The 20,406-nt window shown below is 37.8% G+C and overlaps 1 protein-coding gene across 1 annotated transcript in view; it reads left to right on the forward strand.

Annotated features, from left to right (window-relative positions):
- LOC150090129 (uncharacterized) overlaps positions 1-20,406 on the forward strand; it is a 202,421-nt gene that overhangs the window by 80,661 nt on the left and 101,354 nt on the right. Inside the window, exon 4 of the mRNA XM_090389758.1 lies at positions 759-953. Coding sequence (XP_090245884.1) covers positions 759-953 — 195 coding nt within the window. The remainder of the gene's footprint in view (positions 1-758; positions 954-20,406) is intronic.

A 20,406-nucleotide genomic window follows, 5' to 3' on the forward strand; every position in this document is an offset into this window, starting at 1 on the left:
TTTGTCAGCTTCAGGTGTTGAGTCATAGAAACGGTGAAAGATCGATGATACGGTCCCGCAACAGCAACTCGTTTACTGCCTTCACTTTACAGGGATACATCTGCAATATTTCCTGTGGTGCCCTATAAATAGAGGCGACAGACAATGCCAATCCGGAAGAAATGCTTATTTCAGACTTTTGAACAATACTGCAAAAAATGCCTATTTATGTACTTGCGACATAAGTCTGCTACCAAGCGCTGGTACTATTCAGTTGGTGATTAATTTTTTGAAGCGGCACCCAGATTTTGAACAAATTTGTGTAGGCCCTGGATATCATATACAGTATACGATGCATTCAAAAAGGACAATGTTTGGGGTAAAAATAAATAAAACTCCTAACATTACTTTGCCTTTGCTCCTGTTCATTCGAATTTGCCTCACAGTAACTTATAATCTGACATGTCATTTTCTTTGTGAATCATACGAGACATCATACCATCATCCTGCCGTAATAAATTTCTCGAAAAATCCATCTGTTCTGCAAACACAATGGATAACGCTACAAGAGAAACCAGAATGCAACGTGTTGTTACCATCTTAAACATTCTAGAAGTTGCAAACTACTTCCAGATAAGCTTATCGAGAAAGAAGTGACATGATTTGCCATTTTCCATCATGGAAAGATTTATTGTGATAATTTTCTGGGAACATTTTAAATGTACTTTGTATTGTTTATTTTATTATTATTATTTACTTTTTTTATTTATTTATTTTAGGAACTGCTAGATCTGGTCACTGCTCTTCAGAATGCCATGACAGAAGAGCAGCACCACTTTGACCAACTCAGTCTCCAATTACAACTCCATCCCGATCCAGAAAATCCGGATCAGAAAAAAATCTCTGCTGCACTATGTACATCCCAGATGAGGCTGGCTCGGCTGTGTACCAGAAACATGAGGTGTTTCACGCAGGTAAGTCACCTTAACATCGATATAAAATTAGGATTGAAACAAAATGAAAGAAATAGAATGATTAGTTTCGCAGCAGGAGGACAAGTGGCACCATTTCGGAAAGTTCCTTCAGTTGGGATTATTGAAACGATGAGTACTGCGGGGGTGTTAATCTTTTCACTTAACTGAGCGGTTAGATTAAAATCTTCTCAACATCGCTGTCGTGAAAGCTTGGCTATTTCTGACGACAATAAAGGCCATGACCTACAGCTGTGTAACGGGAAATTCCGGATACCCACCTACCAGTCGCATAAAGCCAACAATATGAGACCTTGAATGCAATCTTTACTCTCTTATCGGCAGCAACTGGCGGCAGGATACACGGCCTACTAAAGCTCGCTACAAGGTGCCCCTAGTGCATTACCCTAATGTTTGGAAAAGAGCTTTACCGACCTCATCTTTGTGAATAAGTGTACAGTGAACAGTATTTCGGGGAATATCTGAGGTATTCATAAATGGTAAGACTGTTTTTGGCTCTCTCTCGTCCAATTTTTCTCTCATAATTTGTCCCACCAGCCACCTGCTACGAAGTTCTCTAGTATTTAAGCAGTGGATGCCAACTTATAAAGACGTGCATTTCAAGGCACGCCTAATTTTCGACCTCTGTGCACGCGCCGGCGATGTTCCAGAAGCTAGGCCACCTCGTGGGTGCTTGCTGACCTCACTCCACTCACTCTTTCAAAAGGGTGGAGTGAGACTGAGCATAGTATGTTGACTCTTAACGATTTTCTCGCCTTCGTAACCCTCCCACTTTGTCTTTTGGGTCACCTTCGATACCACAGAAGGGAGGATTCAAATACCGTACCTGTCAAGAACCTTTAATAAACTGGAATGCAGTCCGCAGCTTTGATTGGAGTTAGATGATGTGCAATGAGCTGGTTTTATTTTTTGATGGAACCTTGACCCGAAAGCACATACAAACAGATGTTTGTTATTTCCTAAATATAGCAACTGAAATAGTGATTATGCCCATAATAATATGTAGGGACTCTTGTCAATGTTTTCGGTCAGTTAATCACCCCGAGTCCAATTTTAGATCCAAATGTGGTCCAATACATTAGAATTATTCGTCACATGAACTTCTTAAAGAAAACAATATTTAATTAATAACTGTTTCACATAATTAATTTTGATTCAGTAAGGATCTCTCCTATTGATATATTAATGGCATCGTCAATTTAAAATTTTAGTAAACTATACTTGATGTTAAAACAAATCTTCCCTACTTGATAACTACAAAGAATTACTTTAATCTGAGTTAAGGAACATTTTTTTTAAAACCATCTTGGACCTAATTTGACGTAGCCCAGTGGTCAGGAGAGAGAGTACATAGCACGCGTTCCTTGAGTAGACCGGGGTTCAGTCCGGTGACTACTAAATACGATAAATATTTGTATTGACGATTTATTGTAAACTCTACTGACTTGGTTGCCGTGCCGGAGTATAAGCAGAAAGATTTTTTTTTTCCCTTCACATTAAGATTTAACAAGTCTTAGCAAGCAAGGTAAGCTTTGTTATTAACATCGAGAATTAATTCTAAAGTTTAAGATCCTTAAATATGAATCTTAAGGTTTTTAACCATATAAAAGTAATTCAGCTGTTATTAATTTAAAATTGTTTTCTGGCTTAATTTTTATGACAGTTCTATTTCTTAAATTATTTATTTAGTTACTTTAAAATACACACTCCCTTCCGTATTGACGAGGGATAGGTATCTGGGATGATAGAGATATTCACCCCAGAGAATCTCTCATTAATTTATTCAGCAGTGGAATGTAGTGTTTGTAAACATTAACTTCCATCCACTATATGCTGTTGGGAAAGATTGTCTTGTCCTTTTGCGGAGTAACAAAAGAAACAGTACTTGGCATACCACCCGATGGCCCACCGAGATTTGGAAATGGTATGCAGACTGACTTATACCAATTGGTGTTTACGGTTTGACATCGTGTAAACAAAAAGTTTCAAAAAAATTCTAGAGTTTTACTTGCACGTGATTATAAAAGGAGAATTAAACAATATTTATTGTATTTAATAGAAAGTATACCTTGCTGATAATCCACAAGCTGTGGTGTCCAAATATTTCTGGGGAGCAGTATACATCAATTTTAAGCCTATTCATCAATTGTAGTTGTGGTAACTTGTCGAAATCCTTGGTGTGGCGAATATTCTGAAATGAGTAATCAACGTGTTGTAGTGGATTTTTTTTTTTTTTAACCAATGTGCGCATGACAAAATTCTAAGCTAGTGAGAAAATCGGATTGCCAATGACCGAATGTAAATCAGTGGGGATGACCGAAAAGTGCAAAGTTTTTTTTTTTTTAGCAAAAATAGAGGCTAATGAAAGTCAACAGAAGGTCAGAGAATTATCCACGGTGTATCACTCTTAGTCCCCTGGCGCTGTATTTGCTCATTACTAGAAGGCTAAGAAGGCAAGTACCCCTAATAGAACTTCGCTAATAAGACATCTCCAGCCTGAATTAATAAGCAGGCTGAGTGTTATCGCTACGGGCCCATCCCAATTGCCGACCTTCCTCGTATACTTCCTGTAATTTGCGAACTGAGTTTCTATCGTTTTAAAAGCTTATTAACTGTGTCGATTGATCGTTGCTGCTTTCTCCTGCCAATTTACTTTCGTTTCCGCACTTTCAAAGTAAAAAATCGATATTCCGTCTTCAGCCATCCGTTACAGGAACCCTCTGATTTCCATATTTCTCCGCATGCAGTCAGATTTTCTTAACTGTTCTGTCGCTTCAAGATGCGATTTAATTCTAAGCGGTATCATGTAAGGCTGACCATGCGTGCCTACAGTGCAACGACCTGAGGCCAGCAGATCGGCGAAGATTTAAGGAAGAACTAAGTAATCATTTTGTTCGCTTACTTGCACGTGAAGACATTCCGTGTGGTTTTTTTTTTTTTTTTTTTTTAAACGAAATTTTTACTTTTAGTGCAAAATTCTCATTAAAAAATTAAATAAATGCAGAGTGAAATTAGGCTAAACCACAGGCAAAAAATAGAAGAGAAAAAGAAACAAAAAATAGTCCAGGAATAATCGTTAGATACCGATTCTCTACATATGGGGTCTGTTTATATAAACAAATAACTCTCCTTTGACACATTCAAAGCACTGTAATTGGCCTATTCCAGACTTGAAAAGCATGTCAGCGAAGTTAACTTCAATTATAACCTGAGAAAATCTTCATTAACCGATCTGCTAAGCACGTGAATTATTATTCACATGCTTAACAGGTCGGTTAATGATTCTAGTAAGAATGTTCAAAAACTCAGATATATGCTTAAAGTTCTCATCACCCTCAGTTTTCAAATATCGTAGGTTAATGACCGAAAACCAAGATCTGTCGTTAGAGCTTCGTTTTCTGCATTCCCATTTATATTTTTTTCCTGAAAACTTGGGAGCGGTCTCCGATGAACGCTGTGAAAGGTTTCACCAAGATATTTCTCAAATGAAAAAAAATACCAGGGAAAATGAAGTCCAAATATGTTGGCACACTACTGTTGGAATCTTGTACATGAGATACCAATGGACGATTATAAAAGGCAAAAAACAACAAAATAAGTGTGTTGTTATCAAATAAACATTTTTGTAAATAAAACAAGATTAATAGACACATTTTTCAATATTTAGTCTTAAAATATATGAAATCTTTTTTACACACACACTCTCTCTCTCTCTCTCTCTCTCTCTCTCTCTCTCTCTCTCTCTCTCTCTCTCTCTCTCTCTCTCTCTCTCTCTCTCTCTCTTATGAATTCTGGAAATTGTATCCTTGGCCAATTTTGTGATTTCCGTAGTTCGAGCTATTGTAGTCAGAGATTCTCACTTACAAACGAAAGTCTTTGGAAGTCAGTTATCTCAAGTGTTTTCCCATCTGGGCGTAGAGAGTTTTGGTTGTTACTATGTCGACGATATTATTATCAAAGTTATATGATCAGATTGTGTGATTTCCTCGAGTTTCATCATAAACACCAGTAAGATTTTAGACTAAATCAACAATGGACAGCAAGTATCGCATTAAGAGAGAGAGAGAAAAAAAAAAAAAAAATATATATATATATATATATACTGTATTGGGTAATATTTGTTATGCAAAAAATTCTGCTGTGAAAGGTTGAAGAACTAGTAAAGTACGTGGGTTGTTATGTTGTTATTGAATCAATTGTAATAATCATTCTTTCTATAATTCAGTAGCCTGGAATAACTCAGGAGCTTTAAATGCTTAGCAGATTTCGGTTAATGAAGCTTTGCTCGCATTAAAATTGATTAGGGTGATAACAGAGACAATATTTACATTAGTATTAATATTAAAATGCTATATGATGCAGAGAAGTGGACTTACTGCATCAGCAGGAAAAAAAAAAAAAAAAAAAAAAGGAAAAACCTTCCCCAATCACTCATTATTCCCATTCCAGAAATTCGTCTCTCGTCCACCTTATGTGAAATGAAGTAAATAAAATAAGTAATTTATTACAGTGATAAACAACACGCTGCTAAAAGGTAAACTTACGACATCCAGTCTTTTTACAACCTAATATTTCATATTATCCCACCCCCAGGTCTTGTCTCTCGCCTATCAGCTAGGATGTGCCTCCTTTTTCCATTTTACCCATTCCCTTAAGGGCCTGATACACATTAATCAGGCTTCCCTCTCCACAAGGTGTCTAGTTGCCAAGCTTTGTAGCCCACAACTGACTGTCTTTCTTTGTACCCTCTGTTAAAAGTTCAACGTCTTTCAGTTAGATGCAGCTTCTGGTCTTCAACACAGTATTCCAAGTGCGGTGAATAATATTCCTCTATACAGAGGAATAATGAACTTCTTTCTCCCTACTTAAAAAGGTCCGATAAACCATTGCTAGAACACTATACCTTCCTGTCGCCCTCGCGGGTAGCACAGTGGATATAATCATTCCTCCCACACCCGGTGGAAAATGCCTGAATTCGAATCCCGTCAATGGCGCAACGAATTTTTACAGACGTTTTTTTCCGAATATGGATGATTTTTGTCAGTCTCTGGCGATGGTTGCATGGTGTTTGGTCCAACAAACAGTCAAATCGACCGGAGAATACAAGCAATTTACCAACACAATATACCGTTGTCTCATATCCATAGTTTCTTTGGCGCTCAGCATACACACTTTTCTTTCCACTTGTTTATACTTAATGGAAGACTTCGTGTCTGTTTTTACCATGCTTTTTAAGACTTTCTTCCCCTGAACCAAGTCTGCGCAGTAGTACAGTGGTATCGTCACCGTCCTCCCCACACCGGGTGGAAAAGGCCCGGGTTCGAATCCCGTCGATGACGCGAGGAACTTTAGTGGGCTTTTTTCACTCCGTGGCTGAGTCGGTCGGTATCAGACGTAGATAGCAAGGTTTTTCATCCAGCAAACAGGCAAATCGACCAGAGAACACACGCAATTTACAGATAAAATAAATATGGGTAGATGTAATCATTTACGGGGAGCCTAATATCAAAATTTGTTTTTTTGTTTTTTTTCCCCTGAACCACGTTGAATCCCTCCTCCAGTGTATAAGTTACTTCTGAGTTTCTGTACCACCGGTGCAAGGCCTTACATTTAGCAGTCAAATCTCCGTAGTAACATTTTTCAAACCATGTTTATAACTAGTCTAAATCACTTTCCAGCAGCATAGTTTATTATTATCACTAACCACTCTTCAAACCTTCGTATCATTCCTTTGTGAAGTTTATCTCCTGAAATGGAGGAGCTTCTGTGGCAGAGTTCGCGGGTAATTCTGTCAGTGACATGAACTTAACTAAAGTTGTTCCAGAACAGTTGAGTTAGCCCATTTCAAAAGAAGTACAGTTAGTGCGAGATAAACAAAAACTTCCTCGTTTATCCCACACTGACCTCCCTTAGAATACATGAAATACCCTGTCTCACTTTGGGAAAACAAAGTTGTGAATACGAAAAATTTTATTAATTTTAAAGCTGCTAAAAGCAAAGTCATCCTTCACCTTTTTTTTATTACGATTTTTTAAATTACGAATTTCTTGCAATTCTGTTGACTTTTTCGTGATTATTATTTACTACTTATGGTTAGCGCCGAAAGGTGGTGTTAACAGTCACCTCTACAACAACATTCTGTTGACAATAATTATACTTTTCCTGATCTATTAAAAAACAAAGTTAACTCTTTCGGTGCTACCAACTGGCCAGCATCTAGCTCGCAATCGCATCATGTTTCGATTGCATAACCCACCCTATTAAATACTGACTTGAAACCTTCGCTTCATTAAAATAAAATTCATTATAAAATATATGCATGCTGCTGGAGCAGTCCCGGTAATATATGGTACTATTTACCTGTACCTTTTCTTGCAAACCTAAATGACAAGGATATTTTACGACAGTTGTGATGACGTCACTGCACGTCACTATCAACTACAGTTTGTAGTTGGTTAGCATGTATCTCATGTTGTTGCTAGATATTACTGGAGAATGCAACAACAGTTCCAGATGGAAAAGACAATATGTCCTACAGACCTCGTGAGTACCATGTTATTTTACTAAAATAAAGAAAAGGGTTCTCTCTAACTAGAGTTAATCGCCATAGTAATTAATATCTTTTGTCATTTAATCGTACTATATATACGTTGGACACGAAGAGGCTTTTAAACTAATGAGAATGTCTCTATTGTTTTAAGATGTAATGGCTTCAACGGACTTTTATAGTTATTTTATCAACATGTTTTTTTATTCAAACAGATCATTAAGGGTTAAGATACCCGACTTGGAAGCGTCCGCTACACTACGGACGGAAATAGAGAGCAGATGCCCATCAAAATCAGCCATTCACAGCCTATCAGGGTGTCCAAAAGTGCGTGACGCATTTCACCCCCCACCTCCCTCCGTATTTTTTTTTCCTTCTTTTTTAAATAATCGACCTTTAACAAAGAAAGCTTTCCGCGTTCCGGATGCGTGTGACGTCACTAGACTGATTGTGTTTGCAAGTCTCTAGCAAGCAGACTCGTTCCAGCGAATCAAGTGACCACATGGCGTACTTTTAAAATCTGTGTACACAGAGAAAGATAGTCGGGTTTTTAGTTCGTTAGAAAAGGAGAGTTGGTAAGTTTTGTTCTGCCGCATTCAGGACACTTGGTGTTGTCGTCTTGGGGTCACGCACTAGTTGCAGGTAACTGTTTTCGATTGTATACAGGTAAATGATACTTTCATTTTACGAAGAGATGTCTAAGGGTCTTTCTCCGATTAGGAATAATTGGTGGCTATACCGTACTAGTTACCTATTTGGGTCAAGGATGAAAATTAAGTGTTGTGCCTTGTACAGCGGACCACATTCCTTTACAAGTGTCTGATCGGAAGGTATGTGCATGTTTACTTTGGTAGATAGCGTTTAATGGTGGGTGGTTTAAAGCTACTTACGCCAATGGCTGTAATCGTATATGTAAAAAAGCCCAAAGCGCAGAGAGTAATGATAGCATTGAGAGAGGAAGATTGGTGCTCCTTGCTCATAATAAATATCAAGAGATTTCTGTCTCCGTCAGATTACACGGTTTAAGAAGTAGAAACTGGTTTATAACTTTCTGGCAGTATGATTTTCTACAGGGCCATTGATCCCACCTTCTAAAGGCATCGGTAAAAAGAAATAATTCGTAAGTCAGAGTCAAATCCCAGTACTCCGATCAACAGGCAGGCACCCTCGAAGCACCTGACTATTAGGCTTTGCGCTATCGTTGATATTTCTTAACTGAACTATATGCAAATTATGTAAAATGGATAAATTATTTATATGTAACTAAAATTTCTTCTCTATTCTTAGTAATAAACACTAGATAACGGAATTTATGATAAATTTGTTTTCCTTATTTTTCCATCAAAGATAACTCGAATTTCAGTAAGCAATACAGTACTGTCTCACTTATGAGATTTCATTATAATGACACTTAAACGACCGCTAACATTCTATTTACGACATCCATCATCTCATTATGACCACACATTAATAATAATAATATCCAGAAATATTAAAAAACGCACTACCAAAGAGCAGCGTTCCAAGCTGAGTAAAAATAAACAGCTGCTACGAGGTTTACCTCTGAATCGAAGTATCATTTAGTAAGTAAAAATAGCATATAAGTATACTTATACGCTATATTTTGTTCACCCATTTCATTTATTGATTTTATTCTATCATTATATTCTGTTATTTTATTATCTTTTTTATTCTATAATTTCTTCCTTCCAACAACTACGGAATTTCTTTCTTCCATAATTATAGAATTCCCTTCTACAATTTCTTTCTTCCACAATTATAGAATTCCCTTCTACAATTTCTTTCATCCATAACTGTAGAATTTCTTTCTACAATTTCTTCCATCCATAACTGTAGAATTTCTTTCTACAATTTATTCCATCCATAACTGTAGAATTTCTTTCTATAATTTCTTCCATCCATAACTGTAGAATTTCTTTCTATAATTTCTTCCATCCATAACTGTAGAATTTCTTTCTATAATTTCTTCCATCCATAACTACAGAATTTCTTTCTATAATTTCTTTCTTCCATAACTATTTCTTTTTAACTATTGCCATAAACTGTTTTCAATTCTTCGCTTCTATAACTATAGAATTTTTCTTTCTACCGTTTCTTTCTTCCATAACCATAGTTGGTTTATTTAATGGAGTTCTCTTTTATCATTACTTGTTATATAGTTTGGTAGTTGTCATTATTAGTTTATGCAAACTTTGACATATTGTTTTACAATTTTGACGCATTCCAATTAATGAGTTGTTTTTGTTAAGTGAGGAATGGATGTATATCTGATAGTATTGCTTTCCACTATCTATCTGTTGAGACTGACTGGCGAAGAACAACTCCGGTCCAACATGACTGATACTTTATTGCTGGCGATCCAATATTGCTAAAGTGTTTAATACTTTTGGTGCTTTGTGTTACTAAAAGTATTGAAACATCGACCAATAACCGTTTTATGTAAATTGTTGGTTGTGCTAATGCTATGAGGATATTAAGATATCACATTAATATAAGTGAAAATTTCCACTAATCCTCTTTCTTCCAATACATCAACCTCTTACCACTAGTAATCCTCATTCAGTATATTTTCTCGTTTTTGACCCACTCTTTACAGAATCAAAGTTAATACCGTTATAAAGTCTCGCAGTATGCACACAATGGCATATTTTTAAAGGTAAATGAAAAAGTCAATTTGAATGATGAATGCTCTCATGGGAAAGTCTCTTAAGTTAGTACTTAGAGTTGTAGAAGCTCCTAAAAAAGGAATTAAAATTCAACTACCCATTAAATGCAGATATGCTCGACTTATACCGATATGTCATGTTCTGTGGTGCTGAAAATTCTAATGCCTTCCATGATGATGTCGATTCTGTAAAGGCAAAATATTTCGGAAAGGGCGACGGATGAAGTGTGGAAACTGAGGGTATGCGGGAGGAGGGAAAACGAAATAAAGTCCGAGTAAAGAATAAATTATGCAAAAAAAAAAAAAAAAAAAAAAAATGAAGATTTAATTTTGCTTTAAAATTGATAATTTATTCGAGCATCACTGAAAAGCCAAAGAATTTTTTCACAACAGCTTTGAATGGGCACCAAAGAGTTAGTTCCAACACTTTTCGTCTTGAAATCACTGAATTCTTTTGAAAAGCCGAAACAATCCTCTTCTTACGGGTTCAGGTACCATTCGCTTAATGGGCAGTACGATTTGCCGACGATTCGCTTAAATTGTCGTGTCTTTCTACAAACACGCCATTGTTTCAAGCTCATTAAAACTAGGTTAAATTTATTAATAATCATACTGTCCATCTGGTACCTAAGTCCTTTGTCCGTTACACTCTCGGTGAGATTTCGCAATATTTGGTGGCATTTGTTGCTCTTCGCACTTCTTCATCATTCGTTACCATTGTCCATGAATTTTGTTGGTCTCACCTCCACTGTTTACGCAATGGTTATTTTTTGATCAATGAATACCTTATATTAATAATTTTGCAATGAATATAGGACCAAAAAACCCAAGTGTGTTTGTTTTTTTTTTTTTTTTTTTTTTTTATGGTCCTGTATTTATTGTTTCACCAATGCTTGCATCAATGACAACAGAGGGGAATCTTCCTCTCAACCGCTCTGGGAAAAGAACAAAAAAAAAAAAAAAGGAAACCAACTGTGAAGCGATTAATTATAGCATAAGTATCAGTGTTGACGTAGTTTATGTACAATTTACCCCTCTCTGTCCTCCTTGTTAGTATAATGGCTTCAACCCTTGTAATTCGCTTGACGAGGTCTGAGTTCGAGTCTTGTCACTGAGTTATTCCGGGTTTTTCATCCACACAACATGCAAATTGGCCCGTGAAACACACTTGTACAGACACAATGGCGCAATATGGGCCTGAGTTGCTAATGCGCCTAAATGACACCAAAAGCAAGAACATGCTTATTTGGAGAACCCACCAGTACAATCATCAAACACTCTATAGACCAGTGTGAATTTCATGCATACACTTTTTTGAAGCACTCACGCCAATCCACATATCTTTTCTTATTAAAATATAAATAAATAAATAATAAATAATTCTCCGTATTAGTACGAGCCACAGATTTCGCTTATCTTTCTTTTTTTTCTGTCGTAATTCGGTTTTTTTAGGGGGCGGTATATATTTTTCCTAAGGCTGTGCGACCTGCAATTGTATAAAACATCCATGTGCCTTTTTTTTTTCTTTTCTTTTTTAATGCAAGGTGGTGGGACGGAACAGCCCCAGAATTACAGTGTGTTATCACAGAAATTGCACCCCTGTTTCACCGGATGTCATTTGGTGAGGAGAGAACAGTGTGGCGGGGGGGGGGGGGGGCAGCAGAAGGAGGAGGATTTCGCTTGCTAACTTCGGTATGTGGTCCAGGTTTACAATTCCAGGACAGTCACTCGGTAGCAAGTGCAGGTTATAACATAGGTTTACAGTAGCCGATACACCATCAGAGTGAACCAGGGCACTGAATTTTATGACTGAGTAAGGACTCTAATATGCAGGATGGACATAGCCAGCCCCACTGCTTTCTATAAAGTTAGTAGTACGTAGACCTAAATCATTTTGGGGAAATTCAGCAGCCTCCAGTTTTTTTTTGGAAAACAAAAGTGATTTTTTAAATACCACTATAACATTAAATAAGGTTTATAATTCGCTATTCTGGCCCACTTTTTGCTTGTTTTTACTAACACACACACACACAATAGCACACGCATCACTCCTTTGAAAACGCAGGAGATAACGGGAAGAATTCCCTATAGAAGATTAGTCGGTCTTCTCAAGCCTAAAATATACACAGATTACGAAAAAGATATGGGCTCCTTGTATAAACAACTAGTATATCACCTGTTCTGGCACAAAATTCTTTACTATGATTGCTGGTGAGCACTTTAATATACCTGAAAAATTAACAGGTGCATGTTTAACTATTAATTCAGGTCTAATTTATGCAATTTAATTATTACCTTTAATTTTGCACTAGAAATAATATTATCGGCTTCCTATTACCTTATGCCTCACACCCTATGTACCTAACCCTGCGCCTTTTTTCAATAAGTGGGCATCGTTTAATGTATGCTAAGCTCGCGATGTGAAACTGTGCATTGCGAACTTTAATCAATGAATAAAGTACATTGTTTCAATGTATTTTATTCATTCATTGATGAAAGAGGTAGTTTTTATTTATTTATTTTTCTCGAATCTTCAAAATTTGTCCATATTTGTTTTGTCAATTTCAGCAAAGTGTAAGGAAAATTGCCGAATTCAATCTCAAGTTGTATTAATAAATCGGGTGGCTATTGACTTTGAAAATGAATAAAGCGCCTGTTGTCTTCATTTTATCTGTCAGTTCTGTCCGCATTTAGAAACTGAATTCCTAGTGAACGTATTCTCATTAAATTTTCATATTTGAGTCTTTCATAAAGTTCGACAGGTTTAGAATATTTTTTATGCCTTTGTACCAAATATGTATCAGAACGATTACTTGACAAGTGAATAATTTTAAAGTGGCCATTGAGCCACCACCTAAAAGCGGTTTGCCGACAGAGTTGGGGAACAATAAGTCAGAAGGGTTCAAAGAAATCAATGAGACTGTTGAAAAGGGGGAGGGGGATGCTGATCGATACACATGAAGAACGGTGTAGTGGGTGAGTACTGCAAATTTAGGCAACAATACATCTTAAAGGAGAGATCTGATAGAGGTATATAAAGCCCTGAAGGGAGGTATATTTTCACTGATAGGGGAAAGAACTAGGGGCAACAAACACAAAATTTTGGGGAGTAAAAGAAGGCTGGATCTTAAGAAGTTTTCTGTCGGGCAGCGTGTTGTAGATCAGTACTTCTCAAACTATCTGTGATGAAGGGCCAGTTTCTTTTATTTCCAATCCGTCGCGGACCACACTTTGAATAGCACTGCCGTAGATCTTGAATAAATTGCCTGCCAGTGTGATCGAGACAGAGTTTGGTAAAGTTCAAAATGTGATTGGACAACCACATTTTTGGAGACTGGGAAGGTATGAGCAATACAGAATTTTTCCCCCCCCTGTATTATTTATTTTTGGCTGATGTAGAAAACGTCCGCTTGCTTGCATTATTTGGCCATTATAACACTATGGTGGGGGGGATTGTTTTCTTATATTTATTTATTTCTCCATTTTCCTTAGTATTGCGGTCAGTGGCAAGTGTTATTACTTTATTACAACAGCTCCACTCAAGCACTAAGGCCCACAAGCTACCTGACTGAGTTAAAATATCGGAATTTTCCCATATGTACAGTATTATATATGTGAGCTGTCAGTTTCTCATGAGCAATGACACAAATATTATAAAACAGTCGCTTATTGTACAAAACTACTTACAAGTATATACATAACTGGTATTCATTTACATCTAAACTATTTCATTTTCTCATTTAATCTGTTAATACATGCTATCATTTCCGTACAATTTCTCTCAATTAACAGTATCAGCTCTCTCTACAGCTAAAAACACTAAACTAATTCAATCTTAATCACTTCCTCATATTTTCTCTTAATCAGCAATATTATTTCTTTTCACAACAGCAATCCATAAGTTAACTTAAGACTGATTAGCCTTAATTTAGCAATATCAATTCTCTTTACAACTTCAAGCAATAAACCAACTGAATGCTAAACATTTCCTTATATTTCTCGTAATTTCTTCAACTTCAACCTTGCTCTTAAAATCTACAGCTTTATCTAGGCACCCTTTCCAATACAACACAGTTCAGAGGACAGGTCCTTCTCTTGTCAGGATGGGGTTTATTTGTGCGGATTCCTTCCACAGAGTGTGGTGAAGTCTCTTCTTAGTTGAAGTCTGCCATATAGCTCTTCAAGTAGTCTTATTTTTGGAACAGTTCTCTGTTAATACTGAAGGAAATTACCACAGTAGTAGAAGTCAGGGACACTATCTGACTGGCTTGTTACTCAGCTTCCGGGTTAACTTCTAGCACAGGAACATTCCCAAAAACAGATAAGTTAAACTTTCCCTAATAACGTTAAGGAGTAACTGGACAAGACCGATACCATTTTACTTTACTCTTTTCGATACTTTCTCTCCTAACACTGAGATTTCTCTCTTCACTACATAGCGGGACTTTTCGAGGGCTGGACCAGGAACTGAACCCAGAACTACAACAACAATCACAACCCCTTACTTTTTCTGCGAAAACCTTATTTCCTTCTCATTTACTTATCTCCTATCTAATTCAAACCTGACCCAATCACGGTATTATTCTTTAAACTCTTCTCATACGTCAGTAACTCACATTTTGTTTTCCCCACACAACGTAACTCTTTCATCTTTTACCTCTAGATCACCTGCTGATCATACCTTTGCACCTCCATACGGAAGCCCTTCCCCAAAATGCACTGTGACGCGTCCTCAAGTAGCGGTGTAATAGAAGGATTAAAATATTCTTCAAATTTTAACCCTTTCGCACCTGACCATATCCCTTAAGTGGCCTACCACCAGGCTTACTCCCACTAATGGAAATATTACCGTAATGATGTTTTCTTTATTGCTTAAGTGCTTTACTTCCACAAACTGTTCTTACTAAGAGAAATACAGTATATTTGTAAGACTGTCTTCCAACTAATTATCGGAGATATGTGCCACCACGTAGGTATCTGCCTATTCGAGGATGGTGGACATTTTCAGCACCTTTTGTTAATCTTTGTTCAGATAAATGTATAAATACCTGTAAATCAAATTTTGTGTTCCTGTGTCTATTCCTTTTTGATTCATAGCAAAAGAAAATTTAGGTAGCCAACTAAAGTACGCTCTAGTATAGCATCTTCTCTCATCTAAAAACTTTATACATGCGAAGGAATTGAGTTTAATTTTTAAATCGTATGAGAACTAACTAAAAACCTTTTTTTTTTTTTTTTTCCACGACAACAATTCTTTAAAAAAATAGATGAAATAGATGGCTATTAAAAATATAAAACTATTTTTTCTGAGTTTGTGAGGGAGCATCCAGTGGCATGGGATGCATGCGTGCCACGCTGAATTTTCAAGTGATTAATACGCTGTTTAGTTCAGGATATGATTTCCCATGCGGCTGCCAATCTATTCAACCTGCCACTCATGTCATACATAACATAATACCGTCTCGAACCACCAGACTATTAAGAATATAAAAGGCAACGTGTGTACTTGGTGCACAAGAGAATAACTGCTACTTTGGACTACACAGTCTAATTTTTCCCTTATCGTATTTGGAATTTTCTTCAGTGACATGGATTCTGTACATTTAGGTTGGGAATATGTCAATAGATGAGCCAATTATACTCGTGTGTGTGCGTGCGCGCGCGCATACAGTAGTGTGTGCCAAAACATGGAGCAGTACCTTTCAGTTTTATGCTGTACATAAATATATTAAAATTAATTTATCAAATGATTATTAAATATTTAAATATCCATCTGTTTGTAGTTTAATTATGTGTAATATCAACATTCGCAGTTACGGGGGAAAATTAATGTTTCGAACATTTTATTTTGAGCGATGGGTTATGGAACTATATACAAGAAACAATAATGATGGCCTACAAGTTTTACGTTTAACGTCATAAATTATCTTTAGAAAGGAATTAAGTTTTACAGAAAGATTTATCCAAATTTTTCCCATAAAAACTTAATATTTCGACAGCTTTATGATCAATAGTTTACCAAACATTTTTTTGGGTTGAAGTCGTAATGCAGTTTGCCACTTCAGACAATTTTTATGATAGTAAAACCAATTAATGTATATTATATAGCTATATTTTTTTCTTTGCTTTGTGAGACAGAAAAAAAGAGAAGCCAATCGCCGAACTTTTTTTTTCTCGAATGAACAATTTTTCTCGAATGACTTATGCCGCATAAACGTTCTGCGTTCACTATTAATTTAAAATGTGGCCCATCGCCGCCAATTACTTATAACCATCGGTTGGCGTCCCAATCTTTATATTTAATGCACCAGGCCAGACGTCCTTTGACCTGTCCTGGAAACGGCTGCTCATGTCTGCTGCGACGCGGAGAACCCCTGGTGCCGTTTGACACTAAACCACTCCACTCTGCATATGTCTGCTGCGATAAGTGAGGAAGGACTATTGATGGCAATTACAACGTATTTGCTGATTATCTGTGACCATTTTGGGCAAACAGGCTGGTCCTTGTCTGAATAGATGTGTACATGACGATAAATGTCGGCGACAGTTCATTTACAGTGCCGATCTCGACTCTTCGATTGTAAAAATATTCACCATTATCGACTTCTTTTTCGGTGATATTTTATATTAAATTTCCTCTCTGCTCTGCTCTGCTGCACCACCCTGATCATTCCATCAGAAAAGTCTCCTGCAACAGTGAATCAACTCTTCCATAGTCAAATTCAACCGATACCCCAACTTTCCAGATGACTCCTCGCAGCAGGCAGAACTTCTACTCACGCTTTTGCACTTTCTCTTTCTTTCCCCATCCCACGCCTTTCTCTAGGGACATCCCTTTGCGCTAAGTATTTTCCTCTTCTCTATTTTCGCCTTGGAGGTGCCTTCCGCTCTGCCGCCTCCATATGCCTTCCTTACCTTCATCATTTTCTGTAAAATGCTCCTTTCTGCTGTTCTCCCTTCACTCTCGCTATTGCAAGAGTGCAAGCAGCCCAACAAGATTTTTCTACTATCCCTGGTTCGGCTCCCCGTGCCGTGGACGGATGCTAGGAGGTTCTTTCCTGGTGATCGCGCTTCTCGGTAACTAAGAGACCAGTCGAACAACACACTACTCACATTACCCACATCGACTGGCTTTGCAAGTTGTGCATCATTACAGAGTATTTAAAGCGGATTTGTGGGAAACCACAGGAACTGCCTAACGAATACACTGTCCACTATTAAATGTCCTCAGTACATCAGCAATGAGTCGATTCCAACGTGGTTTCATTATCTTCTTACAAAGGTGACTTCAACACGTTTTCAATAACAATCTAATTTCCATCACAACAGCACTATTTACGAGGGACTTTTGAATAGTAACCAAGTTCCATGCAGTTTCAATAATGCCTTTTTTTATTTACAGGTCCTAAAGTATAAATGGGACAAAGATGGACAAAATCAGTTACCAAAGGCAATTCATCAGAATCTGGTTACAACATTGGAAGAGAATGTCCCTTTCTGTTCCATGGTTAAGAAGTGGGTAGCAGAATTTAAACGAGAGAGGGAGAGCATGGAAGATGACCTGTGGAAGACCTGCAACGTCCATTAAGTTGTTGACAGTGTGCAGGATCTAGCGATGGGTGAGGGACGAGTCACAGTTCATTGCAATCGTCTTGGGCATCTCATCTGGACGTGGGTACCACATAATAACAGAGGTTCTCGCTATGAAAAAGGTATCAGTGCGATGGGTCCCAAAGTTGTTCACAGCAGACAAAAACGCATGAGTTGCCAAGTCAAGTGAACATTTGCATCCTTTTTAAGCAGATCCAGCAAATTTCCTTGCAAGGTTTCTGACCATGGATAGGTCATGGGTCCATCACTTTCAGCCAGACAATGGAGCAGTCCAAACAGTGTAAACACGGCTCTTTTAGCCCTCCAAAGAAAACCAAGTTGATCCCTTCTGCTGGAAAGGTGCTGACAGAGTGTGCTGCTAGCGGATTACCTTAAGAAACTTCAGAGTCATTACGAAGAGCTTATGAGGCGTTTGCGTGAAAGCCTCCAAGACAAACGCCGAGGGAAACTCAGAAAAAATCTTGTTCCACCAGGGCTATGCACCTGCTCACAAGTCTGTTAATGCCATGGTTGCACTGAATGAGTGCAGTTTTTAAATCTTAGACCAGATCTAGCACAACTGGACTTTCACGTATTTCCTAATTCGAAAATATCCCTAACTGATATCAATTTTTCCCACCGACAGTAGCGTCGTTCTTGCAGTGGATGCATTCCTGGAAGCCCAAGAGAAAACTTTCTTCACAGCCGGGATCAACGAATTGCAGTACCAGTGGGAAAAGTGTACCGACTCCAAAGGGGACTATGTTGAAAAGTAACACGTTAAATAAATAAATTTTCTGTTCGCACTCTGGGATGACCACACAGTGAGAAGAATTCTTAAGATAGAATACAAGAAACAGCACCGTAGTTAGTTATCAAGAGGAACAGAACCACGGTCACTCAAAGCACGTATACTTATGCACCCTCGCATTTGACCACTCAGCTAAGGTGGCCTAAAAATAAGTAAATATTCTATCCGGGAAAACCACACCGTCACAGTTCATAAGACAATGTTTTAATGCAATGAAACTGCACGATTTTGTATTAACGCGAGGCTTGACTTTTGAACCACGGTCACTCAAAACACGTGCACTTAGGCACCCTCATGCCTAACCATTGAACTATTCTGTTTAAACCTTGAACGTTTATGAATTCCACAATATATTTGGTAAACACATTTAGGTTTTAGCGTAATGCATAATAAAGGTCGCAGCACGTACATATTTACAACTAAACAGGTTTAAATGTAACTTTGACACGAATTGTGTTTGACTGACCTATAATAACGGGTCCTTACTACACTGTTTTCCATTTGTCTTGAAAAAATGAATGAAGAAATTTATTGTTCCGCTTCGAAGAATTATTTTTCCCCCTCTATCTATACTTGATTGTCCCCTTTTGGCTGGCTAAGCGTTTTGTGGGTCAAACACGCTCGCGCTGTGACACACACACACACACAAAAGACATCTCGTGCCCCTAATTTTTATTATCTAAAGTTGATCTACTATTGTTTGGAAAAGTCACAGGATCAAGCGTTTTACTTGTGTGGGAAATCGCAGGCTGAATTGTGGTGACCGTCTTGGAGAAACTAAAGCACCATTACCAATGGGTGAACGACCGGATCTTTATTCCATCCATAGAAACTTGCTTCTCATTCCATACTGAATCAGTTGGTCTAAGACAGCGGTAGAGTAGTTCTTCTTGGAATGGCAAATATATCAATGAATAATAGTTGACTGATGTCCTTAGCACCCAAGAAAAACCTTCAATCCCGATTTCACGCCCACCTATGCAGCAGTGACATCAGTACTGCATATAGATCCTAGTTAACCCATATAATCACCCTGTCCTGGATTCATAAGCCTTTAAGCTTCATTCTAAACACGATTTATAACTCGTAGTAGCTACCAACAACGAGAGTATTTCCAACTGAAGCCATCTATCGGTTACCATAGAAACCATAGCCGCAGCATCAGTAGGCAGAGAACGTGTTTAGTTAATTTTTTTCCCTTTTTTTTTTTATCCCCTCTCTCTCTCAGCATGCCTTTGTGTGTCCTGTGACCTCGTTCGCAACTGAGGCCTATAAGATAGTAGCAAGGAGGTAACCACGTAGACCAGGGGGAGGAGAGAGGGGAAGGCAAAGAGAGAGTGGTTCTGCGAGTTACTTTGGCTAGTACAGACAGGGTTGGGTGTCAGGTCTCGTACGGATTGTTTAGCAGCTATAATGAGCTTGCTGTAGCCAACGGTACCTTCTGGAATAGTGCTTCATTCTTTTTAAAAGACTTACGCGCTGTTGTGTGTTTGTTGCTATCTTGAGCGAGCGTGAGAAGCGGACAATGATTGTTGCTGAAGAATGAATGACAGCATGGACACATCTCAGGTAAGGAGTGCGAGTTGGTATGATTAATAAAATGGTCGCTCTTTTCCAGCTTCCTTATAAGGGTGGAAATTAAGCGCATTTTCTGAGAACCACGTGTTCGTCATCGCAGGACATTCTTTTAACATATTCAAGAGACCCCTGACGACATGCCAGTCACCAGAATCTTAATGGACTCTGCACCCCACTTAAAACTGTTTTGTGACAGAAGCTCGAAATATCTGGAAGTTGCGTA

Source organism: Mastigoproctus giganteus, chromosome 2 (assembly GCF_048544385.1).
Source record: "Mastigoproctus giganteus isolate SK-2022 chromosome 2, ASM4854438v1, whole genome shotgun sequence".
Classification (NCBI taxonomy): Eukaryota; Metazoa; Arthropoda; class Arachnida; order Uropygi; family Thelyphonidae; genus Mastigoproctus; species Mastigoproctus giganteus.